Source organism: Ornithodoros turicata, chromosome 7 (genome assembly GCF_037126465.1).
Source record: "Ornithodoros turicata isolate Travis chromosome 7, ASM3712646v1, whole genome shotgun sequence".
NCBI classification, from domain to species: Eukaryota; Metazoa; Arthropoda; class Arachnida; order Ixodida; family Argasidae; genus Ornithodoros; species Ornithodoros turicata.
In genome coordinates this window covers 37082175-37105548 of record NC_088207.1, presented here as the reverse complement: position 1 = coordinate 37105548, position 23374 = coordinate 37082175, and the positions used below count along the sequence as shown (strand labels likewise).

The 23374-nt window shown below is 47.5% G+C and overlaps 2 protein-coding genes across 2 annotated transcripts in view; one reads left to right on the top strand and one right to left on the bottom strand.

Moving 5' to 3' along the window:
• The window catches only part of LOC135400973 (glutamate receptor ionotropic, kainate 2-like), a 163797-nt gene that overhangs the window by 137915 nt on the left and 2508 nt on the right, over window positions 1-23374 (top strand). Inside the window, exons 11-15 of the mRNA XM_064633031.1 lie at window positions 5120-5493; window positions 8089-8287; window positions 10042-10267; window positions 17876-18147; window positions 19420-19454. Coding sequence (XP_064489101.1) covers window positions 5120-5493; window positions 8089-8287; window positions 10042-10267; window positions 17876-18147; window positions 19420-19437 — 1089 coding nt within the window. The 3' untranslated portion in view covers window positions 19438-19454. The remainder of the gene's footprint in view (window positions 1-5119; window positions 5494-8088; window positions 8288-10041; window positions 10268-17875; window positions 18148-19419; window positions 19455-23374) is intronic.
• On the bottom strand, window positions 19473-20593 carry LOC135400975 (uncharacterized). Its single transcript, XM_064633034.1, has 3 exons — window positions 20485-20593; window positions 20005-20425; window positions 19473-19943 (listed from the first exon to the last, which is right to left on the bottom strand). Exons 1-3 carry the CDS (start codon window positions 20537-20539, stop codon window positions 19568-19570), a joined length of 852 nt encoding a protein of 283 aa, XP_064489104.1. The 5' UTR covers window positions 20540-20593; the 3' UTR covers window positions 19473-19567.

Genomic DNA, 23374 nt, shown 5'->3' with positions numbered 1-23374 from the left:
GACGTCCCACTTACGTACGTTGAGTCAAAGTACTCGACTAGTGCGACTGCTTCCTCGGGTACGAGAGCCCTTAGTAGTTGCATGCCACTTGGAACGTCCGCAACAGGCAAAAATGCCAGTCCATCGAGCATGCCCACAAAAGTGCGGAACGGCTCACTCTCCTTATAACGACTAACAAGACCCAGGTCTTGAATCTTTCGCCAAGTGCTTTGGCAGAGGTGGAAAAAACAGGCCTTCGTCTGGACGTCTTCCCCGAGCTCAGCTCTCACTGCATTCATTGCGCCCTTCTCAAAGTCCGTCATGACAATATCTGGAGTTGGTGAGAGCTGGTTTTCCTCACATGCGGAGACGACCGCTCGAAGAAATTCCTCGTAGCCTTCCTCGGTTTTCGTCGTCATGAAAGCATACACGACGGACACGACGCCTTCACCGAGGGGTGCAAGAACAAAGTAGATCTGCCTGAATAGTCTTGGGGCAAGGTCAAAGTTACCGTCCATATACAAAACATGGCTTGCACAAAGATGTCGAAGTCCCGAAGTGGTAGCAAATACAACGAGCCTGTTATGTGCTTCAGGGCCGTTGTCGTATATGACGAATCTCTCCCGGGCACGCCCTTGTGTTAGGGTCCAGTCGTCCTCTATCAGGAGCTCTCGAAGAGACTGGGGCTGCGGAGGGTACGACGATGCTCTTTGATATCGAATGCACCGCTTCAGACTACTTTCGCTGACTAGGAGTGACTTCTCCTCTGGCGCAAGGTTGCGGATGGCCCTGGCCAGGACTGCCCCAGGTTTGTCGTTTGACACAAGGGCTAGCTGCTTCATATCGCTGCGCGACCTCGCAACATTCACCTTGCTGTCACTCGCAGGGTGGTTGTGATCTACGCTCACATTTGGGTGGCCGGTAGCTCCGTCGACAATGATAGCACCGTTGCAGCGGGGCCTCTCGACACAGCGCCAGCGAGTCCCGTTTGACACTTCTTTGTGCCTGCTGTATACAAATCCGTCCAAACAAATGTTGTCTCTTCCCCTGGTGTTCTTGATCTTCTCCATCTTCTCCGGAAAAGCTAGAGCGCAAAATTGCATATTAGTTTTTCATCACTGTGCGGGGTTCGCAACGAAGTCATACGTATAAAAAATATGCCATCAGCCTAGGTTTTACTGCACACAAATAGATGCAGGCAGAGCAGTACGGTAGGGGTACACTGAAATCGTATTTTGTCAGGGAACCCGTCCAATCATCGTGAAGAAAGAGCTAACAAGACATATAGAAGCGGATCTTGCTTCTAGCATTCATGAATAAAACACGTAGGCGACGTATGAGGCGTGAGAACCGCTTGACCGTCAATTTTGAACTCTCTTTCAGCACCTTGTCTTCTCGATATTCGGCGTGCGGTCTATTCCGTGCGGGATGCGCAACGAAGTCATACGTATCAAAAATATGTCATCAGCCTAGGTTTTACTACACACAAATAGATGCAGGCATAGCAGTACTGTAGGGGTACACTGAAATCGTTTTTCCATGTGCAGGCAAAACGTATAAAGGATTCTGTATCAGTATCACTTACCAAACTTGTGTTGGGCTCTCCACGCACCTTTCGCCTCGACCTTCCACGGCGACAACCAACGCAAAAAAGGGGTCCAAAGTGTGCCAAGTGTACGTGACGCACTGTTCTAATCTGGAACCTTAACAAAAGAAGCTGTCCGGACGGGAGGCTACTGCCCTAGAATACCCCCTCCACCCACCCCCACAGCCCCCAGCAACGGTACCATGTTTCTGCAGGCATGTGTTCGCCTTTGGTCAGGACGAAAAGAAGAAAAAGGCACCCTTCACCTGAGACTATGAGAAATAATAGTATCCCTAATAAAACACACGGGACCATCTTTTCCTACCCCGCGCTGGGGACCGATTTTTCCGGGACCGTATTTTCCGGGACCATGTTTTCTGGGACCATACTTTCCGGGACCATATTTTCCGCGACCCGCACAGCACCGATAGCTGTATCACCCGAGGATCCCTCCGCAGCTTGTACACTTCACTGGGCGCAGCACGAGCAAGAAACTGGATCGTCCTTGCGACACGCTTGGCTGCGTCCACTTCCACTGCGGGCGCTCGTGCCGTATACGTGTTTACAACCCTTGTTGGACATCAGTACCGGAGATGGCGTCGACGAAGTACTCAACGGCAACAATGTCTACCACTTCCTGGGGTGCAACCAGCAAAGACCACCCACACATTCTGTTCAACGTCGTATGCCAGCTCACTCAGAGACTCCTTTGTGTGCTGTACTCGGCTCCTTTGTTCAGCACGAAAAAGACCAATCGCCAAAACGCCGAAGGCGGTAGCGTCTGGGGAACCGAGAGCGCAAGCCGCCGTTGTGAAGACATAAGAAGAAAAGCTTTATCTTCCTCTGGTCCATCCATTTGTTGGCCCCGACGTCGAATTGTGGCAGGTAGCTGCTCCAAAAGCCTTGACCATCGAACTTGTCAGGCTTCGTAGCACTTGTTCTTGTTGGTTAGGGGTTTAAGGAGAAGTTACCCAAGACAGGGTTGATTTGCTACTCCGTACCACCAGCGGTAAAGGCATGGAACATTTGTCTGCGCAACAATACTGAGGTGGAGGTTGAAACGATTGGTTCGTGTCCTGAGTACCCATCGTTAGGAAAGAAAGGTTGGTATCCAGAAAATTACATTTCGTGAGGTAGAAAAAATGCCATGCGCATCCATTTCATACGTCGTCGATGATGTGAAGTTGTTGCATAATATGTCGATTGCTCGAGAACATCCTTCTCTTTTTCCTTTCCTTTTTCTTTTTTTGCTGTCCCATTAATAGCCCTTTTTTTATGAGTTAGCATTAGGAGTGTCAAAGTGGAAAAAGCTGTATGTATACAATGTGTGTGTGTAAACAAAATACAGAAGCCGACACTGAAGATTTTTGTTTAAGTTTAATTTGTACAAGCTTTCGCGTGGAGGTCCACGCTTCCTCAGGTACAAAGTGAAGTGGTGACACACATAAGTATATATAGTATACACGACTAAACACACTGCTGTACAAAGAAAGGGAAGAGGAGAGGAGATATGGTGCCACATGTCTGTGTACAATGAATAGCTGGGCAGACGGATAGGTGACCTCTAACCGTTTAAGAACAGTAAAAGGTGTTGTTATGAACAAAAAGGCTCGCCAACCCAGTTTCGCGGAAGGGGGGTCAGGAGTATGGGAAACGAGTGGCCCAGAATGGACAAAAGGGAAGGTTACGGATTATCTAACGGAGTACCAGACGATGGCTGACAGTGGGGATTCAAGAATTGTGCACAAATAAATGTAGATATATAGCTACTAAATTTACATAAGCGGATATAACGAGCCAGGACTAAGATTCAGACCATTTGGTGTGAGACACTTGAATTGCGAAATTAAGTAGGACTCTCTATTCTTACGTTTAATGTCGGTGCGGAACCCAGATTCTAGCAATATAATTTTCAAATCAGTTTCAAAATCGTGATTAGGTTGATTGAAGTGAATGGCGACAGGAGTTTGGCGGGCATTTAGGATATCAAATTTGTGGCCATAAAATCTTTTTCTCATTGTGTTGGAGGTTTCACCGATGTATTGTGAATTGCACTTGCAGCAGAATATCAAGTAACAAATATTGGGTGAATTACAGTGGAGTGAATGACGAATTTTCAAACAGAAGTCACCCAAAGTGCTACGGGCAAAGGTGGACGGCGCGATAAATTTACAGGTCTGGCACCGTGTACTACCACAGGGATAACAACCCGGCGAGCGCTTCATCATGCATGATGACGTCATCATGCATGATGAAGCGCTCGCCGGGTTGTTATCCCTGTGGTAGTACACGGTGCCAGACCTGTAAATTTGTGCAGGGATGTTTAAGTTAGTTTAATTATTTTGAGCTTTGGCTGGACCAGCTATGACACCATAGAAAGAGGGATTTAATCACACAGCCAGCTACTTTATGTCTGGAATTACAATTTTCAGGACAATTCTAGCACAAACGTATTCATCAATGAAATGTGTGTATATAGTTCGCAGTTGGTTTCACAAACTACAACTGAGCACCAGGTTTCAATGCAAACTTTTGCTTACTATTCAGCAATAAGCACACATTTTTGTGTGGTATTCGACATTATTCGATTCGCTACTATTCGAAGATTTTACTATTCGATTCGTATTCGATTCGAACCCAAAAATTACTATTCGCACAGCCCTAAAGATTACTTCAGGTAACCTGCGATTACTTTCGGCAATTAAAGGGTCATTGAAAGTAATTGAGGCTGATCAAAGGTTAATTAAATGGACTTGCATATAGTAATTGAAAGTGTCCAACCGAAAGTCAAGTATAGACAGGATGTGTACAACCGGAAGTCAGATTAGACCGGATGTGGACAGTCGGAAGTCGGGTTTATACCGGAAGTGAACAACCGGAAGTGGAATGCAATAAAAAGTTTCCAAAAAATTCCACAAATGTCTTTGGATCATCAATGTAAAAGCCGAGAAAATGTGCTTAATGCTAGCGCATTTCTCTCACATTTACCGCTGAATCGCCACTGAATTTTTCTTTCCTTATTCTTTTTTTTTTTTTTGTTCTACTCTTTTAGCCTTTTCTCTCAAAATGTAGTCTTATGATGCGCTGGTTCGCTATTCACGATGCAACAAACTACAATTAAAATATAGTAAATTTACTGTGCTGTTTTTCTTTTTGTTTTTTTTTTTTCTTTCGTCTTTGCTATTGCCGTTTTGTGACTTCGTGGTCCAGCACGGCGGTATTTCGTTCCGTTACTTCATTTTGCGATATCTTCGAACAACTCATGTTACAGTAGCATTTTGCCCAGCCTGCTGGCTGGCATCAACCTCATCGCGGCATCGTCTACTCCTTGTGTGTGTGTACACTCACCATAGCGTGCGTGCGTGCGCGCGCGCACGCGCACAGCAGCACGACGTCTCTTGTTGATTCGCATCCGTTAGTCTACCTTGAATGCCAAGTGCTTATTGGATGAATTCCTCTGCATATCCAACGACATCCCATCATAAGTTAATGAACGTATTTCCGACAACTTTGCCTGTTCTTTCTTTTCTCTTCTTTTGTATGTTCTGGGATCAGGAAGCAGACCTGGCCATCGCTGACCTCACTATCTCTTACATCCGAGAGGAGGCCGTGGACTTCACGATGCCCTTCATGACCTTGGGCATCAGCATCTTGTTCCGAAAGCCGGAGCTGGAACAGACGCTTCTGTTTTTCCTCACTCCCCTCTCCGTAGACGTGTGGGTGTCCATGGCCATGGCATATGTCGGAATCAGCGTTCTTCTCTTTCTGGTCGCTCGGTTTAGCCCTTACGAGTGGACTGCTGCGCCCCCGTGTGAGCTGATCGAGTCCTCGGCTCACGGGCCGATCCTCAGGAACCATTTCACTTTGCTCAACAGCCTCTGGTTCACCATTAGTGCCATCATGCAGCAGGGGTGCGATGCATCGCCGAGGTAGGTTCTTCTCAAGCTTCTTCCGATCGGGATAGATTTTATTACACTAACCGTGCATTCACACGAGCGACATTCCTCGCAGAAGCGGAAGCGGAAGCGCTCAACGTCCACGTCAGTGTTCACGTGCACTGCTAACTGTGGGGAATATCTTGCGACACAGCCACAACATATTCTGTAGCAGACGACGGGAAAGACGCTGACGGTGTCGTCTGCGAAGAGTCGTCTGCTAAGTGCGCAGTACGCCACTCCCGATATTCGGCACCGTGTGAATGCTCACATAACACGGGACGGAACTTCGTCTCTGTGAGCAGTGGTTTTGCTTTTTCTTCAACTAGAATCTTCCGTGATGATGTCGCTCGTGTGAATACACAGTAACTGGGCAGCCCTGCTTTTATTTGGAGGGTAGGTGCCTGGCTCATTTGTTAAAGGTGGTGTCCGCAAGGAATCCGGAACTACAAAGTTAATGTGATATCCACTTGGAGATATATACCTTCCAAAAAGAAAACACACACAAAAAAAAAACTTTCGTAGAATTTGTTCGTGTTTTTTCGTAAAACATCAAAGACATTGAATTCGAAACCAACTGCCAGCTTCCGGTTGAAGCGGCCCTTCCCTGCTTCGCCTCTTCCGGTGACGTAATTGGCATTGCCGGCGAAATTCCCAAACGCTCAGCTGACGGCGTCGCCAGGCTGGTTGCAATCCGATACCACCGTAAGCATGAACGCAGATGTTTCTAGCGACTGCTCGGCAGCAGATTGCGAGTCGGAAGACAGCATTTTGTGAAGGACAGCCTGCCTTCATAGCCGACTCCAGTGACGTCGGTCAGCACACTGTCGCCTGAATTCAGCCGGGAGCACGCAGCCGGTTGCAAAATCCGATTAAATTCATTTTCTACTGTTTCCGACTGTTTCAAAAGGAAATATTCCGGTTACATGTATATTTCCGGCACCCACTATTCCGATCGCACCTTCAGTCCAACTGCGTTTTTTGTCCGGACACCACCTAACAACACAGGAATGCAGAGTAGCAGTTTCTAATTTTTCATGACTAACTTCTCGGCGTAACATTTTTTTCACGTAAATCCCCCTCCGCCAACTACTGTTGCAAGATTAGTATTTGTTTCAGTCAATGACAACTGCATATAGGATGAGAGTTGACTTTGTCCGTTGCATTTTTTTTTTTTTTAAGTGTGCCACCAATATTCGTGAACGATGTCTGTCTGGCGGGTACCTACGTCTTACGGACCAACCAACCGTATTCCAGCATCTTCAGTTCGCAGGGAATCATCTTTGATTCAACGAATATTCTGTCATTAAACGTTGCTTCCAGCGCCGCGTGCTGGGTGGAGATCTTCGTCGCGCATTAACGAACCCAATGTTGTCCACATCATCGGCAGTGTACAGGCGTAATCGTCTTTAGAGCGTTTCTTAATCAGTTTAGCAAATTAACCGCATCCATGTCCGTCTGTTCCGCGTTGCCTAGACACGTTTCAATTCAAACCAATACGTTCTGCGTCTTCTTCTAGCCGCCTGGCTATGAATAGCGCTAACTGAATAGACATGTATGTTGCAGATATCATTCTGTGAGAATCCTATTTTTCCCCGTATCTCTCCTTCGTAACCAACCATCGAGAAGTCTTCGGATAGACAGAGACGGACAAATCTGCCATCGTATATTCCTTTACAAGTACGCACCGGAATGGGAAACGTACATACCCATCGAACGCCCCGCAGCGAACGCTACAACTTGCAACGTCAACATATTGTGTAACTCCTCCCATTTTGTGCTATCATCCCCTTGCACTGGAGCAAACATGCGCTCGATGCAATCCTCTTTTGATATTACACTGTGTGTCGCTCATATCTTCAACTTCAATTCATGTTCAGCTCTTAACGCATCGTAGCCATTCTCCCCGCTTCCGTACCCAAGGCTTCTTTGGATTTTATTTTCCCCATACATACTTCTCTGGAGCCTTTCGGTACCCATGCGCGAAATATAGCGGCATTCCCCAGCTGAATGTCCAGTGGATATGGTATATTTTTCTACCCCCGGGTATTGATCTATCTTCTGTTGATAAATCGTCGCAACTGACCTCAGAACGTGAACGTCACACTATTTGTACCTTACTACGTGCTACGGCTGACGGGCGTGTTTTAAAGCGGACATTTCTTTGTTGTCCCACAATACGTAAGCCGATACTGAACAACCCCATTATAATGATACCGTTCCAGTTCGCTAAGAATCACTGCAGAGCTACTACTCTAAATCAGGCTAATTTTTCTTCGACCAAAGGTAAATTTACCCACGGGTGGTTGGCGACGCTGTCTGCGGGAGCCTGATGCCGGTGGTCTCAACAACTTCGGTTAAATTTCGTGGATTTTGTAAATTTTGTGGAGTAACGTTAGTTCCCCTCCCGGTCGCGTGCGGTATGTATAACCACCTCTCCTATTTCTCTTCTACGTAGCGCTGTTGTGGGGTCAGATGGTAGTTGACACATGCAGTTGCAATACATAGAGATAAGCGAGTGTAAATTTTATTCCTGCACGCCTCGAATAAATTTCGGGATTGTTCTCTATTTCTTCGCTTCTTTTCTAGGTCTACGTCGGCGCGGATCATCGCTGCCGTCTGGTGGTTCTTTTCATTCGTCATCATTTCTTCCTACACTGCCAACTTGGCGTCATTCCTAACGCGAGAGCGCATGCGTTCTCCCATCGAGAACGCGGAAGACCTCGCTAAGCAATCAGAAATTTTGTACGGTTGTGTCAAGTCCGGTTCTACGGAGGCGTTTTTCAAGGTGGAGTTTCAGAAAGATCCTCTTTCTCTTCTGCCGCGGTTACATGAACCTGACAGAAACAGGTCGAGTTGGTTTATCGCAGCAAATCCTCTCCCATCAGGCCGTGTCAACCAATCTTCTAGGGAAGATTGATGTGAGGAGGTGCGATAAGTCAACACGACCCCTTTTCTGTCGGGTTTGATGTAACCGCGGCTCTTCCAACACTATAGACCCGGTAATTTCGTGATGACGATATAATCGGGAAAAAAATTATTGTAGACGCGAATAAAGTGACTCTGCTATAGGACCAACGTCTTTATTTGTGCTGAGTCTCATACTCAGTGAGCCAAAGCTAACCCTACTTCATACCCAAATCGCGTATTCTGTTCGAGTTTAGAGACCTCTTCAAATTCCTCTATGAACCATGTAGCATGGGCTTGATGGTGGCCGCCCGGAAGTTCACCGCGATACCGGAAGGCGATAACAACCGTTGTCCATCATTGCTTTGACACCCATGGCGTACCAGTTCGTGAATTTGTCCGGCACGACTATTTTCAACAAAGGATTAGCTCTCTTTTGACATCGCGGTCTTCACGGAAGTAACTCGGAGGCGCTTTGCAAGAGGAAGTACCTCGTCGCTATACTCGCGAAATCAGGTACTCGCGAATATGTTTAGAGACGGACAATTTGAAGACTCGCGAAAAGCCGTCCGCGCGAAAAAAAGAAACAGAAACAGAATAAGGACTCCGATTCCTCGGAAAATAACGGACTCCTAAAAGCACCCTCCGAATTTGCGCAAAGAGAAAAGAAAAGAAGAACTCCGAAAACCCTGAACCCTACGTATGACTTGTAAAGCACTAGACGTACCAAAGTCTTACATCCCGCTTTATCCGCACTGAGTTTAGCAAGCACAGCACCCATGCATTGTGAACCACAAGCAATATGTGTGTGTGCGTGTCAATTTTTCTCCCATTCAGAGCGGTTAATTGCCACGTGCTACACCAAACTCATTTGGACAGGAACGCTCTCTCATTTCCCACACAAAAACTATTAAACTAATTTCCGTAGAACGATTGAAATTTTCTAACGAACGTTCGTGCCATCGGAACCTTTTGCAGCATCGCATCCTGGCACTGTGCTTCTCAGCATCTGTCAGTAAATACACACGTTTTCATCGCACGGTCACAAACCAGTCAACATATAGAATTGAAGGTTTAACTGAATCACAAAAGAATAGCATATATATACGCTTCCCTTGCACTTAAAGGGCCATTAAGTGCAAAGATTTCTCCTCGCAAAATCAAAGATGCCGTTACCTTGGTACCAACGCAAAAGGAACGAGATTCATCGGTTGCGTCGTTCGTGATTTATGATGGAGCGAAAGAAACCACAATTTAACCTTTCCCTGTCCTTCTCAAGAAGGGCGACATGCGGTGAGGCCTCTGATTGGTCACCTCAAACGATCTCCCGCGATGATTGGAAAAATCGTTTTTAGGAGACCAATGGGAGCGTACTCCGCATTGTCGCTCTTCTCGGGCAGGAGAGAAAGAAGAAAGCGTCAATGGCGATCAGTCACGAACGACGCAACCGGTGCACCCCGTTCCTTTTGTATTGATGTCAAGGTAACGCCATCTTTCGTTCCGTGTGCTTTTTTTTTGCACTTTAATGTCCCTTTAAATTTTCGAATGTTCTTATATTGCCCGGCCCAGTTGACAGGCTGAGATTGCAGAGTGTTCCAAGTTTCGGAATTAATCCTCGCGGATCGCCCTCCGCAGGAATCCAAGTTCGAAACATACGAGAAAATGTGGCAGACGATGGCCAGCGCACAGCCACCTACTTTGACCGAGTCCAATGCGGAAGGTGCTAGTCGAGTGCGGGTCGGCAAATACGCCTTCCTCATGGAGTCCACTTCTATCGAGTACATTGTGGAAAGGGACTGCGAGCTTCAACAGATCGGAGGCCTGTTGGACTCCAAAGGATACGGCATCGCGACACCATCAGGTAAGAAAAAGTTTACTGAAAAAAAAAAGTCTACTACAAAGAGTGCTACTAACTCGCCGAGACATTCTGATATAGAGGACGCCCAATAAATGCTTCGATTTTGGCAGATTGCCCTAAGTCGCCATTTTTCCAAGTATGTCTTCCTATTCTTAACGCCGGCAGCAGCAGCATTTGCTGACCCGCTGTTATCAGCACAAAAAGTACCCCACCCAAGGCAGGGTCGAGGTAGAACTTGTCCAGTTACATTGTATTCCGAAGCTGGCTCATTGCAAATGGTATAGTAGTGCTAGTGCGCTACGAATTAAATCCAGAATGATCGGTTCACGAGACGCAACTCAACGCCGTCGTCTTCATTCATTTTACATACTTTCTTGAAAACTGCGCTGGTAACTCTGGGTATCACAGCTTCAGTCATTTTACGGTGGTAACGGTGGTTCGAGATAAACTTGAGTCGCCGTGATTAGGGTGCGAATACTAGCTGCCTCTTTGTAGGGGGGAGTCTTTTTTTTTTTTTTTTTTGTCACATCGCATTAGGTTGGAGTTGCGCCCCTTGCAGAAGCGAAGGTGGCCAGGCCGCCATTTTGACGCCATCGGTCACCATGCATGAATGCTGTTCCCACTTACACCAACTTCGCATCTCCTCTGTTACCTAGTTCTTAGGTGAAGCTAAGGTATAACTAAGCTTAGGTATCGTTAATTATTACGCGTACAATGTTGTCAGCGCAGCGTGGGCTGCGCTTTGGGTACAAAACCACGGATACCGTAGCAGACGACACGGTTGTATTAACCCTACACAGATGGAGCTATTGTTCATGCACCCTATCATAAATTAATTTGGGTACAAAACGACGGATATTGTAGCAGACGACACGATTGTCTTAACCCCACACAGAGCTATGCACCCAAGCCTTGATGACATCACACGGTGCCGCGAAAGCCGTGTTGAAGACGTCGTTTGTTTACAAGCAAAAATGGACATGGAAGTCTATGCAGAATCGGTCAGGCAAAAAAAAAAAAGAAAAAGAAACACTATTTCCAGGGACTGATGTGTCTCATTTTAACCTATCATGAATCAGCTAATCTACGATAAAGCTCCCATTCAACTCGTTTTTATCGACCAACACTTAATTCTATTCGCGAACACTTTCCCCTGTCACTTCCCTTCAATCCAAAACACGCCGCGCTGCTCGCAACTTAAACATCGCGTCACAGCTCTGCGAGCGAGCTAAGCCTTACGGGCTTAGCAACTTCGCTCGGTAAGAGTGTGCTTAACGTGGCCTCCCATATGTAAATACGGTTTAATGCTACCGCACCCTTTAGTGCAACGTCACAGAGTATGAATTACCGACCATTATAATAACTCACACTGCACGCGCCGCCTTTGCAATTTGTTAGGAGGTGACATTAATTCCCTCCTCGAGTGTGTCTTCTTTTCGGTGGGTGGTAAGAAACCGCGGAATTTCGCGCTCGAAGCGCAAGTCGACGATTATTAATGACGCCTGCACACGACTTCCTAAACAGTAGTCGCAGAAGTTGGCCAAGCTCTGCCTGTTTACATTTTTCGTGTCTTGTCTGTTCCGCGAAACTTTCGCGTTCCGCAAGCAGTCGCTTTTTTTTCGCATATGTACGTCGTGTTCGGCAAACGAAAAATAAACATAAAAAATCAAGGAAGCGAAAGGAGGTTTCTGGTCTGGTTGCTGTCTTCTCCGGCTGCTAATGCGATGTTTATTTCCCAAACGAATAGCCCTCGCGACGGATGAAAGGCAAGATGCGATGTGCGAGACGTGCGCTCAATTATGCACTACTGACGATGATCATGGTGTGTCCGTCGCATTAAAGGGGTTGGGACACTTCCATAGATGTGGTTCATGACATCATGGACGCTGCATTGTACTGCACGCCAGAATACTGGAGAAAAAAAATTATTCTTCTACGTGTCCTATTTAGCGAGATACAAGCGCTCGAAATCACTCCCGAGCAAAGCGCAGACGTCACAGAGCTCAGAGTTGCGTCATTTCCCATTGGCAGCTTGTAAGCACGTGACTTCTCGTGCGCTGCCTCACCGGCGGCGAGCGCTGTGACGTCAGAGCCGCATGAGTTTCGGTATTCGCGGTTCCAGCTCGCGTGGCTCAGTGGTTAGTGTGCTGGCCATGTCACGTCGAGACTGGGAGGTACCCGGGTTCGAATCCCGGTGGCGGCTGTGCTGTCTGGGGTTTTTTCCCGGGGTTTTCCTCAGACGCTGTCAGACATATGTCGACACAGTTCCCTTAGAAGTCGGCCCAGGACGCCCATTCCCCCCAGAGCGTCAGTCGTGGCGTTGCCCACCTCTGTGAGGCCGACAACGGCGAGCTCTTTTACCACCACCGTATTCGCGGTGCCCATTTTCTCCGGTTCCATTACCTTTTTCGCTGTGAAACTTTCAATGCAGGTTCACATCGATGCGAAGAACCGTCTTTTACTTTTATCCGGGATAACGTGTCCCCTGTCCCTGTCCCCACTACATCCTGCTGTCCTCTCTCCATCTGCCCACTTCTGTACGTACGCCGTACATAACCACAGTTGCTTCGCGGCGCTAACAGTGAATTTAACAAAAGACTGCGGACCGCAAACGTTATGCTACTTTACCCCGTGGGTAGAGCCAGACACCGGAAGCTCCCATAGACGCAATGGTCCAGGAAAATGGCGAGCTCTCAAACCACGTGATCTCCGGGAGCCATTCACAGCGGTCAAGATCAACAGCGCGGGAAAAAGCTGAGGACCAAGTGCGCATGCGCAGACCAACCTCCTTCCCCTTTTCTTCTCGGGTGTTTCGTTGCTTTCGTCTCCCCCCCCAGCTTCGTCTGTTTTGTCCTTGCTTTTGCTTGCTGTAAAGTAACGTAGGTATTGCACCAAAGAAGAGAAACAAAAAGCGATGGCGGTTGATAGAACAAGTTTATTTGCTGGCCCGGCCGGTCGCATGTCCAGTAGACGTTCGCCCAGTATATGCGGGTACCGTCCCATTTTGTCCCTAAGCGTGCAACAGACATGCCGCGTGAAACTTCTAGGTGGACAACCCTTACGACAGCACAAGTAAACATGGCGATGTACACTTTCACATTGCCTTGATGATTGTGTGTGTCTCTAACGTAAAGCAGTCCTGCAAAATCGACTCCTACAACAGCAAATGGATGCCACTGTTGAACTCTGTCAGCAGGAACGCAGTGGTGCCTTCTCGGACCTTCTCTTTTCTTTTCTTTTTTTTTTTCCTTTCTTTTTCTTTCTTTCCTTTTCTTGGTTGCTTCTCCTGCAAACGGTACACCTATGAAGCACGTTTTCCACTTCCTGCCTTCGCCGAACTATCAAATAATTTTCTTTGAGCTTTGCAAGAGTACGTGTCTGCTACTCCTCAATGCATGACCTTTCAATGAGCTTGCTCGACGAAAGCTCAACATCTAGCACCGTTTTCCCGTGGTCGCCGCCATATTAAAGGCACAGCGCCATCTAGCCGTGGGAGCACGAGCCAAGAGAAGCCAGAGAGAAGGAAAGCGCAACAACAACAACAACATAGATGAATGGATGAGGATGATGATGTGGGATGTTTCCCTGCGTTGAGTGCAGGACCCTACCCCACTCCAAAAAGGTTCACATGAGAAGATGAAGACGGAAGGAAAACAAAAGAAACCTCTACATGCATGCATGTATGTATGTATGTTGTATGTATGTGCGTGCGTGTCTGTGTGTGTGTGTGGCATTGTGCGTTGTATGTATGTCTGTGTGTGTCATTCTCCGTTATGTATATGTGAGTGTGCATGTGCGTGTTTTCATTTTTCAAACTCCTGACATAGCGGTTCCTATCCATCACCGACATGGTCCGCCCCTTCGTAACGAATGGCACTCCCAATATCAGCGTGGAACTGTATCGAAGCGACGGAAACGACGTTTGCCACATACTTTACTGCTAGAAAGTATCTCTATGCAGTGATTATCTCCCTGACTGCAATATTGATGCGCGCGATGGATCCCATAGCCGTCGTCGCAATCGCGCGCTGAATATTCATGGCCACTGCGATGTGCACGGATAACTGTCGGCGAGCAACTTCATTTATCTTTGGTGCCCCCGTTGACGCGGCGTGTATGGGAAATATCAAATATTATGGCGTCGTGACAGCCGTAGATGATGAGTCAGAAGGTTCGAAGAGACGACGTTACTGCTGCATCGACTTTTCATGTGGGCAAGGTTCGTAGGGCGGCTATAGTATTCTAATCATTCTAGACATCGATTCAAGTCGTCCTCGACAAACACACCCGCGTTAAAATATTGTAAAGGACACATCATGGCGTTTCCTTGCGTATTTTTTTTCCCCCTTCGAACCTATATATTCTCCGTTTTCTTTTACTTCATCCATTGGTTTATCCAGAATCTCAAGTACAGGAAGGTGTTGCAAAGGATTTTAGGGTGGACGTCAACGCAGTTTCCTCGAAGTTGTATAACAACATTATGCATCGTTGCCCCCTTGTGTCCTTCCTTTTATCCCCGTGCACCCCCCACAGGGGCTGTCCATTGGACCTCTTTCACATACGCGTCGTATCCTAGCGGCCCTCAAACGAACCATGCTCGGCGCGCGTCAAAACAAATCCACATGGGTAGCACAAGGACCAAAACCGGTCCGGAGTGGGGCCGACAAGGTCGCGCCATTCGTGCGGTCTCCCCACTGGTCCCCACTAATGTCGTCCCCATAGGGACTGTGCGACAAACTGGTGGCGTCGCTATGCGGCCTCCGGAGAAAGTACCTGGCGTGACAGCCGTCGGGTAGCGAGCTTCGTTTACATGTGAAGTGCGAGCGTCATCCTTTGCCACACTGGACCTGTTGCATCTTTAACTGTGTAGGCACCTGAAAGAAACTCTGCACTGGGGACCAGATATGTGTCATTTCTCGTGATTTCTATGCCTCGAATATCACCGAGAGACTCGCAGGGAATAGCGTTCGTGACGCCTGTTCGACCCTTGCATGAGGTGCACAACATGAGCGAATGTATTCTATTTCTTTTGTTCTAGTTTCGATGAAACTGAATAAGGACCTGTAAAATGATCAGTAACTTACAGCTGCCACTTTCCTGACTGTGAAACGCTGCTGGATACTGTATCAACGTCAGATGCACCGGCTAAACGGCAACTTGTTTCGAGGTAATTATTGAGGTGATTCATCGCCAGTCCTCAGAGCCAATATTGCTCCCAATAATTTGGTTGATGAGCATTCACAGTAAAAACGGAAGTTCTACGTCGTCCAAGAAGTTTAGTAATTACGCATCGACCATTTCACAACCGTCTTGCTGCAAGGCCACGGTGGCAGCCGATATAAAAATTACAAAAAATTTCTTCAAGGATTTCTTTGGCGTTATTTTATCTGAAGGTACTGGAAAAACTGCAGCACAGGTTCAGAAAATATGTTATGACCAGATATGTTTAGTTACGTGGATAAGACACGATGTAGATTTCGGCGACGAAGCTATGGGGCAGTGATCTGTCAAAAGGAATACGAGACTCAGTCAAAAGCATGATGTTTCAAGTGGTTGGGTCAGAGAAACGCTATATAGTCTTCGCTAGCAGGCCAAGATTTTGTGAGACATCAAATAACCAGGGGTCGAAACCGGAACTGAACCGTAACCGAAAACCGCAAAAAACCGTTAGTTTTCGCCGAACCGAACCCGAACCGAACCGTAAACATTTTTTGTCTCCCCTTGAACGAACCGGAACTGAACCGAAAAAATATGATGCGGTAACCGGTTCGCCAGACGGTACAAACGCCTATACCTGCGGTCGACTGCCGCGCACCAGCTCCCTGCATCGCTCGGAATCTTGCCGAATTTCTAGAGCGGACAAATTGATAAACTAAGAAGTGGTGAGTCCTTGCACCTCCTACAACCTCACCTCCTAAAGCTTCACGACATCCCTGTACATTTTTGCAATTCGAGGTGTAAAAAAAAAAGATGTGCTGCACGACAGTACACTTTGCATTGTTGCCTCGGCTGCTTCTTTTCATTCAGCGTCGCATTGTGAAGGCGACGTAAATTTTAATAGTCCACAGTGATATCCACAAGCAATGCAGATCTCTAGCGACCACGGGAAAGGGGTTGGCGTGTGGCCCAGAGCATGGAGGAAGAAAACACAGGAGCGGCCTCTCTCCCTCTTTTCAACGCGGAGCAACGTGCCGGCCTGCGCATGGGACTCTGGGGTACTCCTATCTACCACGAGACCGCTCTCTTCCCTGTTTTCCTTTGGAAATTAGTGATAGCCTTTTGCAATGGAGTTTAGTGGTACGCTGTGTGCCATTTCCCAGCACTTTTCGGTACAGTAAAGGATGATCTGCTCTCGTGAACTGCATGATGGCTCTTCGTACCTATGAAGTGTAGAGGTGAGGGAGTAAGAGGATGGAAGGAGGAGCAAGCCATCGCCGGAACCTGATATTACCACTCACATGTCGTACACTGATTATCACAGCACACGTAAACCGGTTCGAACCGATTAATATCGGTTCAAACCATTATTTTGGTTGCTCTGAACCCAAACCCGAACCGAACCGATAACCTCGAACCGGAACTTGAACCGAACCACAAAAAATAACGGTTCCGAGCCCTGCAAATAACCATCCTCTCGACGTACCACTTGCACATGTTTTGATGTTTTGACAGAGACGCGGGTCGCTGTAGCTCCTTCCGCACTGTTAGATACATTACAAATACGGTGGTTGCTTCTGTGCAGTTTGTCTCCATTATCTCCACAGGTTCCACATTATTTGCGCTTCGTAAATCAGCCCTTTTATTTACGGCGGTCGCCACGCAAACTACGGTTCCACTCGAGAATGCATAGAACGAGCGTCGTGGTATCACGTCGGGTACCTCCAAGAACGCCGCTGGCGGCGCTGTTGCGACGGAGCAACGCGCCCCCTTTAGGTGTCGCACGGTGCCTATAGTGCGCCATCTAGTGAAGACGGAGATAATCCTCTCCGGCGCCTCAAGGTCATACGCATGCGCATAGGCCATTGTGAAAAAAGTGCTCTTGGGGTGCTGTAAGGGAGGGTCTGGATAAATCATTGGGCTTTCTTTTTTCCGTGTTAGCGCCGCGAAACAACTGTGGCTATGAGCGGCGTACAGATGTGGACAGATGGAGAGAGGACAGCAGGACGGAGTGGGAAGCAGGGGGGTATGCGTCCCGGGCCGACTTCAAATGGAACTGGGCCGACGTTCGTCTGGAAAGACTTCGGAAAACCCAGGGAAAACCTCAGACAGCACAGCCAGTGGTAGGATTCGAACCCACCACCTCCCAGTGTTCAGCACGACCTTGGCTACCACCAACGAGCGGAAAGCCTTAACCCGCTCGGCCATGCCGCTGGTAAATCACTGGTGGCATGGTCTCCTCACTGTTTACCCACCAGTGCTCTCTTTTAGGTCTTCGGAGCACCGACAACACAACTTGCGGAGCACCATCAAATTTCATTTTGTCCAAGGACAAGCAGGTGGCTTCCGCGTTGCCGCTTGCTCGCCTCTGTCAGCCAATGGTTAACGCGATACGAGCTGATAGTTACCCGTCCAAAATGTAATCTAATTCATTACTCCCCATCTCTGGCGCAGGCTCTCCGTACCGCACGCATCTTTCATCGGCCATCCTGCAGCTACAAGAGAAAGGAACTCTACAAGAGCTGAAAGACCGCTGGTGGAAAGTGGACGCTCACCATCGGTGCGCCGATGATGGGTCTCAGGTGAAGCCTGGCTCAGCCAGCGAACTTGGCCTGTCTAAGGTGGGCGGCGTGTTCGTCGTTCTCCTGGCTGGGCTGGGGCTCGCATGCGTCATCGCCTTTGCAGAGTTCATCTGCAAGACGCGCTCTATGAGACGTCCAATCAAGGTACCTATGTTCTCAATATGTTGCATACACACAGATGATACACAAGAGTGCCAAAAGCACAGTCGAAGCCCACGCTTATCAGACGCTGCCGTGTCCTTCATACTTCAGTTTGACGATATAGGGAAGAAAAATCGATTGAACGCAGTCATGTAGCGTGACACTGTGACACCTGTTGCCTAGAAAAACACGGAACGTTTGTAGTTTCCTACTTAAACTGTTACAAGCCAACGTGTCTCAAGGACTCGGTGCGCAAAATATACAAGGTGCTTCACCTAACGCGTTACTAATTCCTGTAAAAAATATATACTTGTCCGAAAAAGATGCGCTGAACGGTATTTGCCTTCTGGGAACTTATATTTCACGGGAAGTTTAATTTTCAAAATTGAACTCGAAATCTTGCCAAATGAAGGTAACGTTTATCGCTTTTTTTTTTTAACAAATAGACAACCCATCTAGGAAATACCCCAGCCTACTCAAAGACACGTTCCCTGTTCCCCTTGCAACAGATGAAAATCAGGAACGCGCTCAGTCGTGTCCCAGCAGTAGTGTTTTACATGAAAACGTCACGATCGCGGATTCCTTCGGTCGGCTCTGGCTCCTTCACGGTGCTGAACAATGATAATACAATTATCTAATCATTTTATGCTGGTAAATAGAAAGTGATGTTACCCATTATGGTTGACCAGGACAGGATGGCGATTTTGCCAGAAGTGATGCACCCCTTCGCTATGTTTTCGCACGTCTTGGTCTGTGCATTTGCGATCCTTTAGTCAAGAGCAGATCAGTACACACAGGACCCTGTCACGCGAAGAAGAAAATCGTGGCCGTGTGCTGTACTGAGCACCGATATCAATTAGCAACGTCAGCAACTCTAATGAATGCCAGCTCGATGACAGTGGAACGCTCTGCAGTGAACATGGCTGCGTCATGCACTTCCGGCGGGATTAGCAGAAAGGCAGTACCCAAGCAGCACAATGTACCGAAAGTCGAGTGCAATAGGGGTGGACGGGTAGGTGGAAGGCCTTGAACAGACTTGTGAAACTGAGGAACATTGATAAGACACATACCGTCCACCCCTATTGCACCTGACTTTCAGTACATTGTGCTGCTTGGGTAGCATCCGCTTTGTGGACAACGAGAAAGCTAAAGAGGGGGGGGGGGGGGGGGACAACATGTAATCGATCACCCGCGGTCGTCGATGTGGAAGCTTTCTCTGTCATAAATGCGTTCCGTCCCGCACGGCACAGTCTGACAAAATTACATCTGTTGCAGGTAGAAGAGGAGACATGACGATCGCTAAATTCTAGGTAAGACTGCATACCATATCGATGATAATGTTTTATTTAGTCAATGACAGCGGAATGTCACATGAGTCGAAGTATAAAATATCAGTGTCAAAGCATCGAGATTTCCCCCGCAATTATACTGGCTTGTCCAAGGGATGAGGTTCCGTATAAGGCGACGTCGATTCAATGACATTACGAGCTAAGGTGGTTGCGATGGCTTCGAGAACTGCGGGAGGAGGCGTAGAGCCCGATGGAAGTGTAGAAGTTACGACCTTAGCCAGCGTCGACGTCACCCAGTACATCGTCGACGTCCCGGGATCTCTAGATCCGTTGCTGAAACGTGTCAGGAGTGATCCAACGTAACTGTTAGGGCCACCGAAGAAAGAGACGACTGAAGCGAAACCCTCGGAAGTTGCCAGGTCGCAATTTTTGTGAAAGACTGAACAGTCGTTTCCTAACCAGCCGCTGGCCCATGCGCCCAGGTACGTATTCGTGTCTTCGGAACTGTTCCTGAAGTAAAAAAGTTAAGTTAGACCTACGAAAGCGGCAGGTGTAAAAAAAACGAACTTACCTGAAAAGGTTATCCACGAAAGGCACAGCAGGAACGCCATCTGATATGGCCTTGGACATTTCGCAGACGAGCCTTCGCCGACAGTTCGTGGAGGCATTGTCCTCCACAGCAGCCGTTGTGGTTTCAATTGCTTCTTGGACAGCGCGTGCGACTCTGTTTACGTGTTCAGCCTTAATATCGCTGAAAGACCGGAAGGTGAAGGGTCTGATGCCGAGGAGGGAACCCAGCGATGGGAAGAAAAATGAACCAGCGAAGAGCGCTAAATAGGCCACACCGGACGCCAGGGTGAGGAATATGGTCTTGCTGATCACCGGTGCTGCGTATGGGAAAAGCGACAGCGACCAAGGAAGGAAGGGGCCGAGCATTCTTGCTGCTTCCTCGGTGTCGGAACCCTCCGTATTGTTGTGGGCTGTTGAAGAACCTGGAAATAGAACATTTCGGTATTGCTTATGGACCATCGTGTTGCAACCGCAACGTTACCATTCACGCTGGCGAGGAGACTGAATATGAGGATGCCTAGGTGAATACGAGTCATAATGATGCCCTGCAACACACGGTGTCTCCGCTATCCTTCCTTCCTTCAACTGTGCATGGGTACCGCTCAGCGATTGCTTTTATTTGCCATGTGTGGTTGTATTAACCAATCATGTGCGCAGGATCACGTGACAGTTACTAAGAAGTAACTGTCACGTGATCCTGTGGTTCTGGTTGTCCGTATCTACTATGACAAGGGATATCTTTTGGTGACCTTCGTCGTTCCAGTTCACCTGATCTTCTGCGCAAGTTAATGATTACCACCTTATCTTTGCCGGGATGCGCGGGAACGCCATGACACGCGTATCGCAAGTGATGTAGGGACGATATCAGGTGTTGGCGTTCAGTGCAACACGTTCTCTTGAGAAGGCCGGGAAGAGAAGTGCACAACGGGTGTGGTCAACACGGCACTCAGTAACACTGATAACAACAAATTATGAATCATGATGTCATGTGGTGGTAATCGAATAAGCTGAGTCTTGTGAATATGAAAGACAATTGGGGGGGGGGGGGGGGTAGGTAATGCCCATCCCCTGCCTTTCAGCCAAAAGTCTCAATGTTTTGCTTGATTTCTTTTTATTGTCTTAACATTTTCTTACACGATGATGTGCTAGTTTCTGACAGATTGTGCTGCATGAGCTTGTGTTCCTATAAGGCAGACAGGTAGAAATCCAGCGAACCGGTAGAGAAGTACGAAGGGAGTTGCCTCAGGACAGGAGCCACCTATATTTTGAACAGCAGTCTCTGTTCGAAATACCGGCGGCTCCTCTCCTGAGGCAACTCCGTTCGTGCATGCTTTATCATGTTTTTCTGGTGGTTATAGTCGCCCTTAGTCGTTAGCCTCAGCGTCCCACATAAGCGGTCTTCCCTATGGTTAGGGGCAGTTCCTCCGGCGCTCTTTCGCAGTCGGTAATGGTAGTTCGAACAGATTTACACTTCGCACTGGGGTTTTGGTTTAGGTGAATTCTCAAGTGCAAAATCTGGGGATGGATGCTCTCAAAGCACGTACTCGTTTCGGGATTTTTGAAAAACGAGCTAAGCTTTTTAAACAATGACTTCCTCAAACTCCGAAAAATAACGTTGTATACAAAAACTTCCGTGAATCAAAAATTTTTTATTGATGTATGTACACGAACTCAAGGAGCCAAGTAAATTCTGAACTGGTTTAATGGCACATGTATGGAAAGAATATGGAGCTTGATCAAGCGCGAGATCACGATGATGCGTGGAATGATACTGATGATGCCATCTTCCTCAACAACTTATTTATGTAAGCAGTCACCCGGTAACTGCTAACTGTCTAGGACAGAATGGCCACCCGGCATTATCATGCACCTTGCAAAAGCGGTATCTGTACTGATCTCATAGTTCAGTTTGGCGAATTTTATATAATAATATTATTTCAAAAAATATGCGTCGAATCAAAACAAACACCCTGAAGACCCAGTTTGGTTCTTTCCCCTTTCCTTTTTTCACCCGATTTCTTCACAGTCATACCTGGCCGTACCAACATCGAACACGAACTAGTTAAGCTTTCCTCGAAGATCACGCAATAACAAGAGACTGTGAGAAATGCGCTCTCGTAAAGTCCTGTATAGTAGAACGTACAAGTACAGCTTGGGACAAAAGTTTCAGAACACGGCGTATAACAGTACGTGTGTCCGCTCCTGTTAGCGGCGAGGGTGCCTCTAATGAAGAAATGCGATACCCCGGTGTTCCGTTAACCTTTGTCCCAAGCTGTACACTCTAAGGGGGGAGGGAATGAGTAATATTAAATGCTCTGCCACTAAATGGATAACAGTGGAAACTTCGGGTAGTTGGTGAAACATAATCCGACGATACAGCGCGAAAAGACGATAGGGACTACAGGAGGAGTCACAACACAAGCGCTGACTCGCAACTGACAAGATTTAATAGAGCAGAATCCAGTAGGTAAAGGGATTATCGCATCCGTCCGTCCGTTCATCACTGATTATAGCGCCAAAAATCCGACGTGAATTGGTGGCGTTGGTGCCGTGCAGTTTGATGTAGCACATGGCAAGAGCAGACGACGCATCCTCGCTTCGACGCGATCGACGCGACGAGAGATCGTCGCTCCGTACTTGGACGCCTCGTGACTCCCCTGGCTACCCGCCAATGGAGTGATATAAAATATTGCTACATGCATAGGCCATAATTTGCCAAGAAAGAAACGCTAACTATTTCTTACTCTCTGTGGGTGAAAAATTACGAAGTTATATAAGTTATATAGCCTTATTCAATCGAATTCACGGAGAACACATATTTACGTAGACTGTTGCATCCAGAAGACAATGTGCGAAGTTCAGTGAGTGTTTCTAGTCCTGGGGAGTAAATTTCCTGGTGGGGAGTCCTGGGGAGTAAACTCGGTTAGGAGACTAAAATGGGAAGGAATTGGGGGGGGTGGTGCAATTTGAGGACTAGGAGCTGCAATTACTCTCCTTTTCTTTCCTTCTTTTTTTCTTCTTCTTCTTCTTCTTTTCTTAGGGTGTACATAGTACTATACGTTCGACGTTGGAAACCTTTTCCTAAGCTTGGGGAAAAGACAGATAGACAGAACAGTGAAACGAACAGCGCAAGACATTTGTCTTTTTCACCGGAACCCCAAGGTCAAGTAGGCACCAGCTCGCTTGCATATTACCCTATAAGCACGGTCTCTGTACGCACTCTCATATAAAAGACATAAAATACAGTTTCGCATGCACTGGGTCTTTTCGTATCGTTTTTTTTTATAAGTTACCAAATTGTCCAGCTTTTTACCTTATTTCACTATCTGAACCACACACTAATCGAAACAACAGTCCAACAACTATATCCC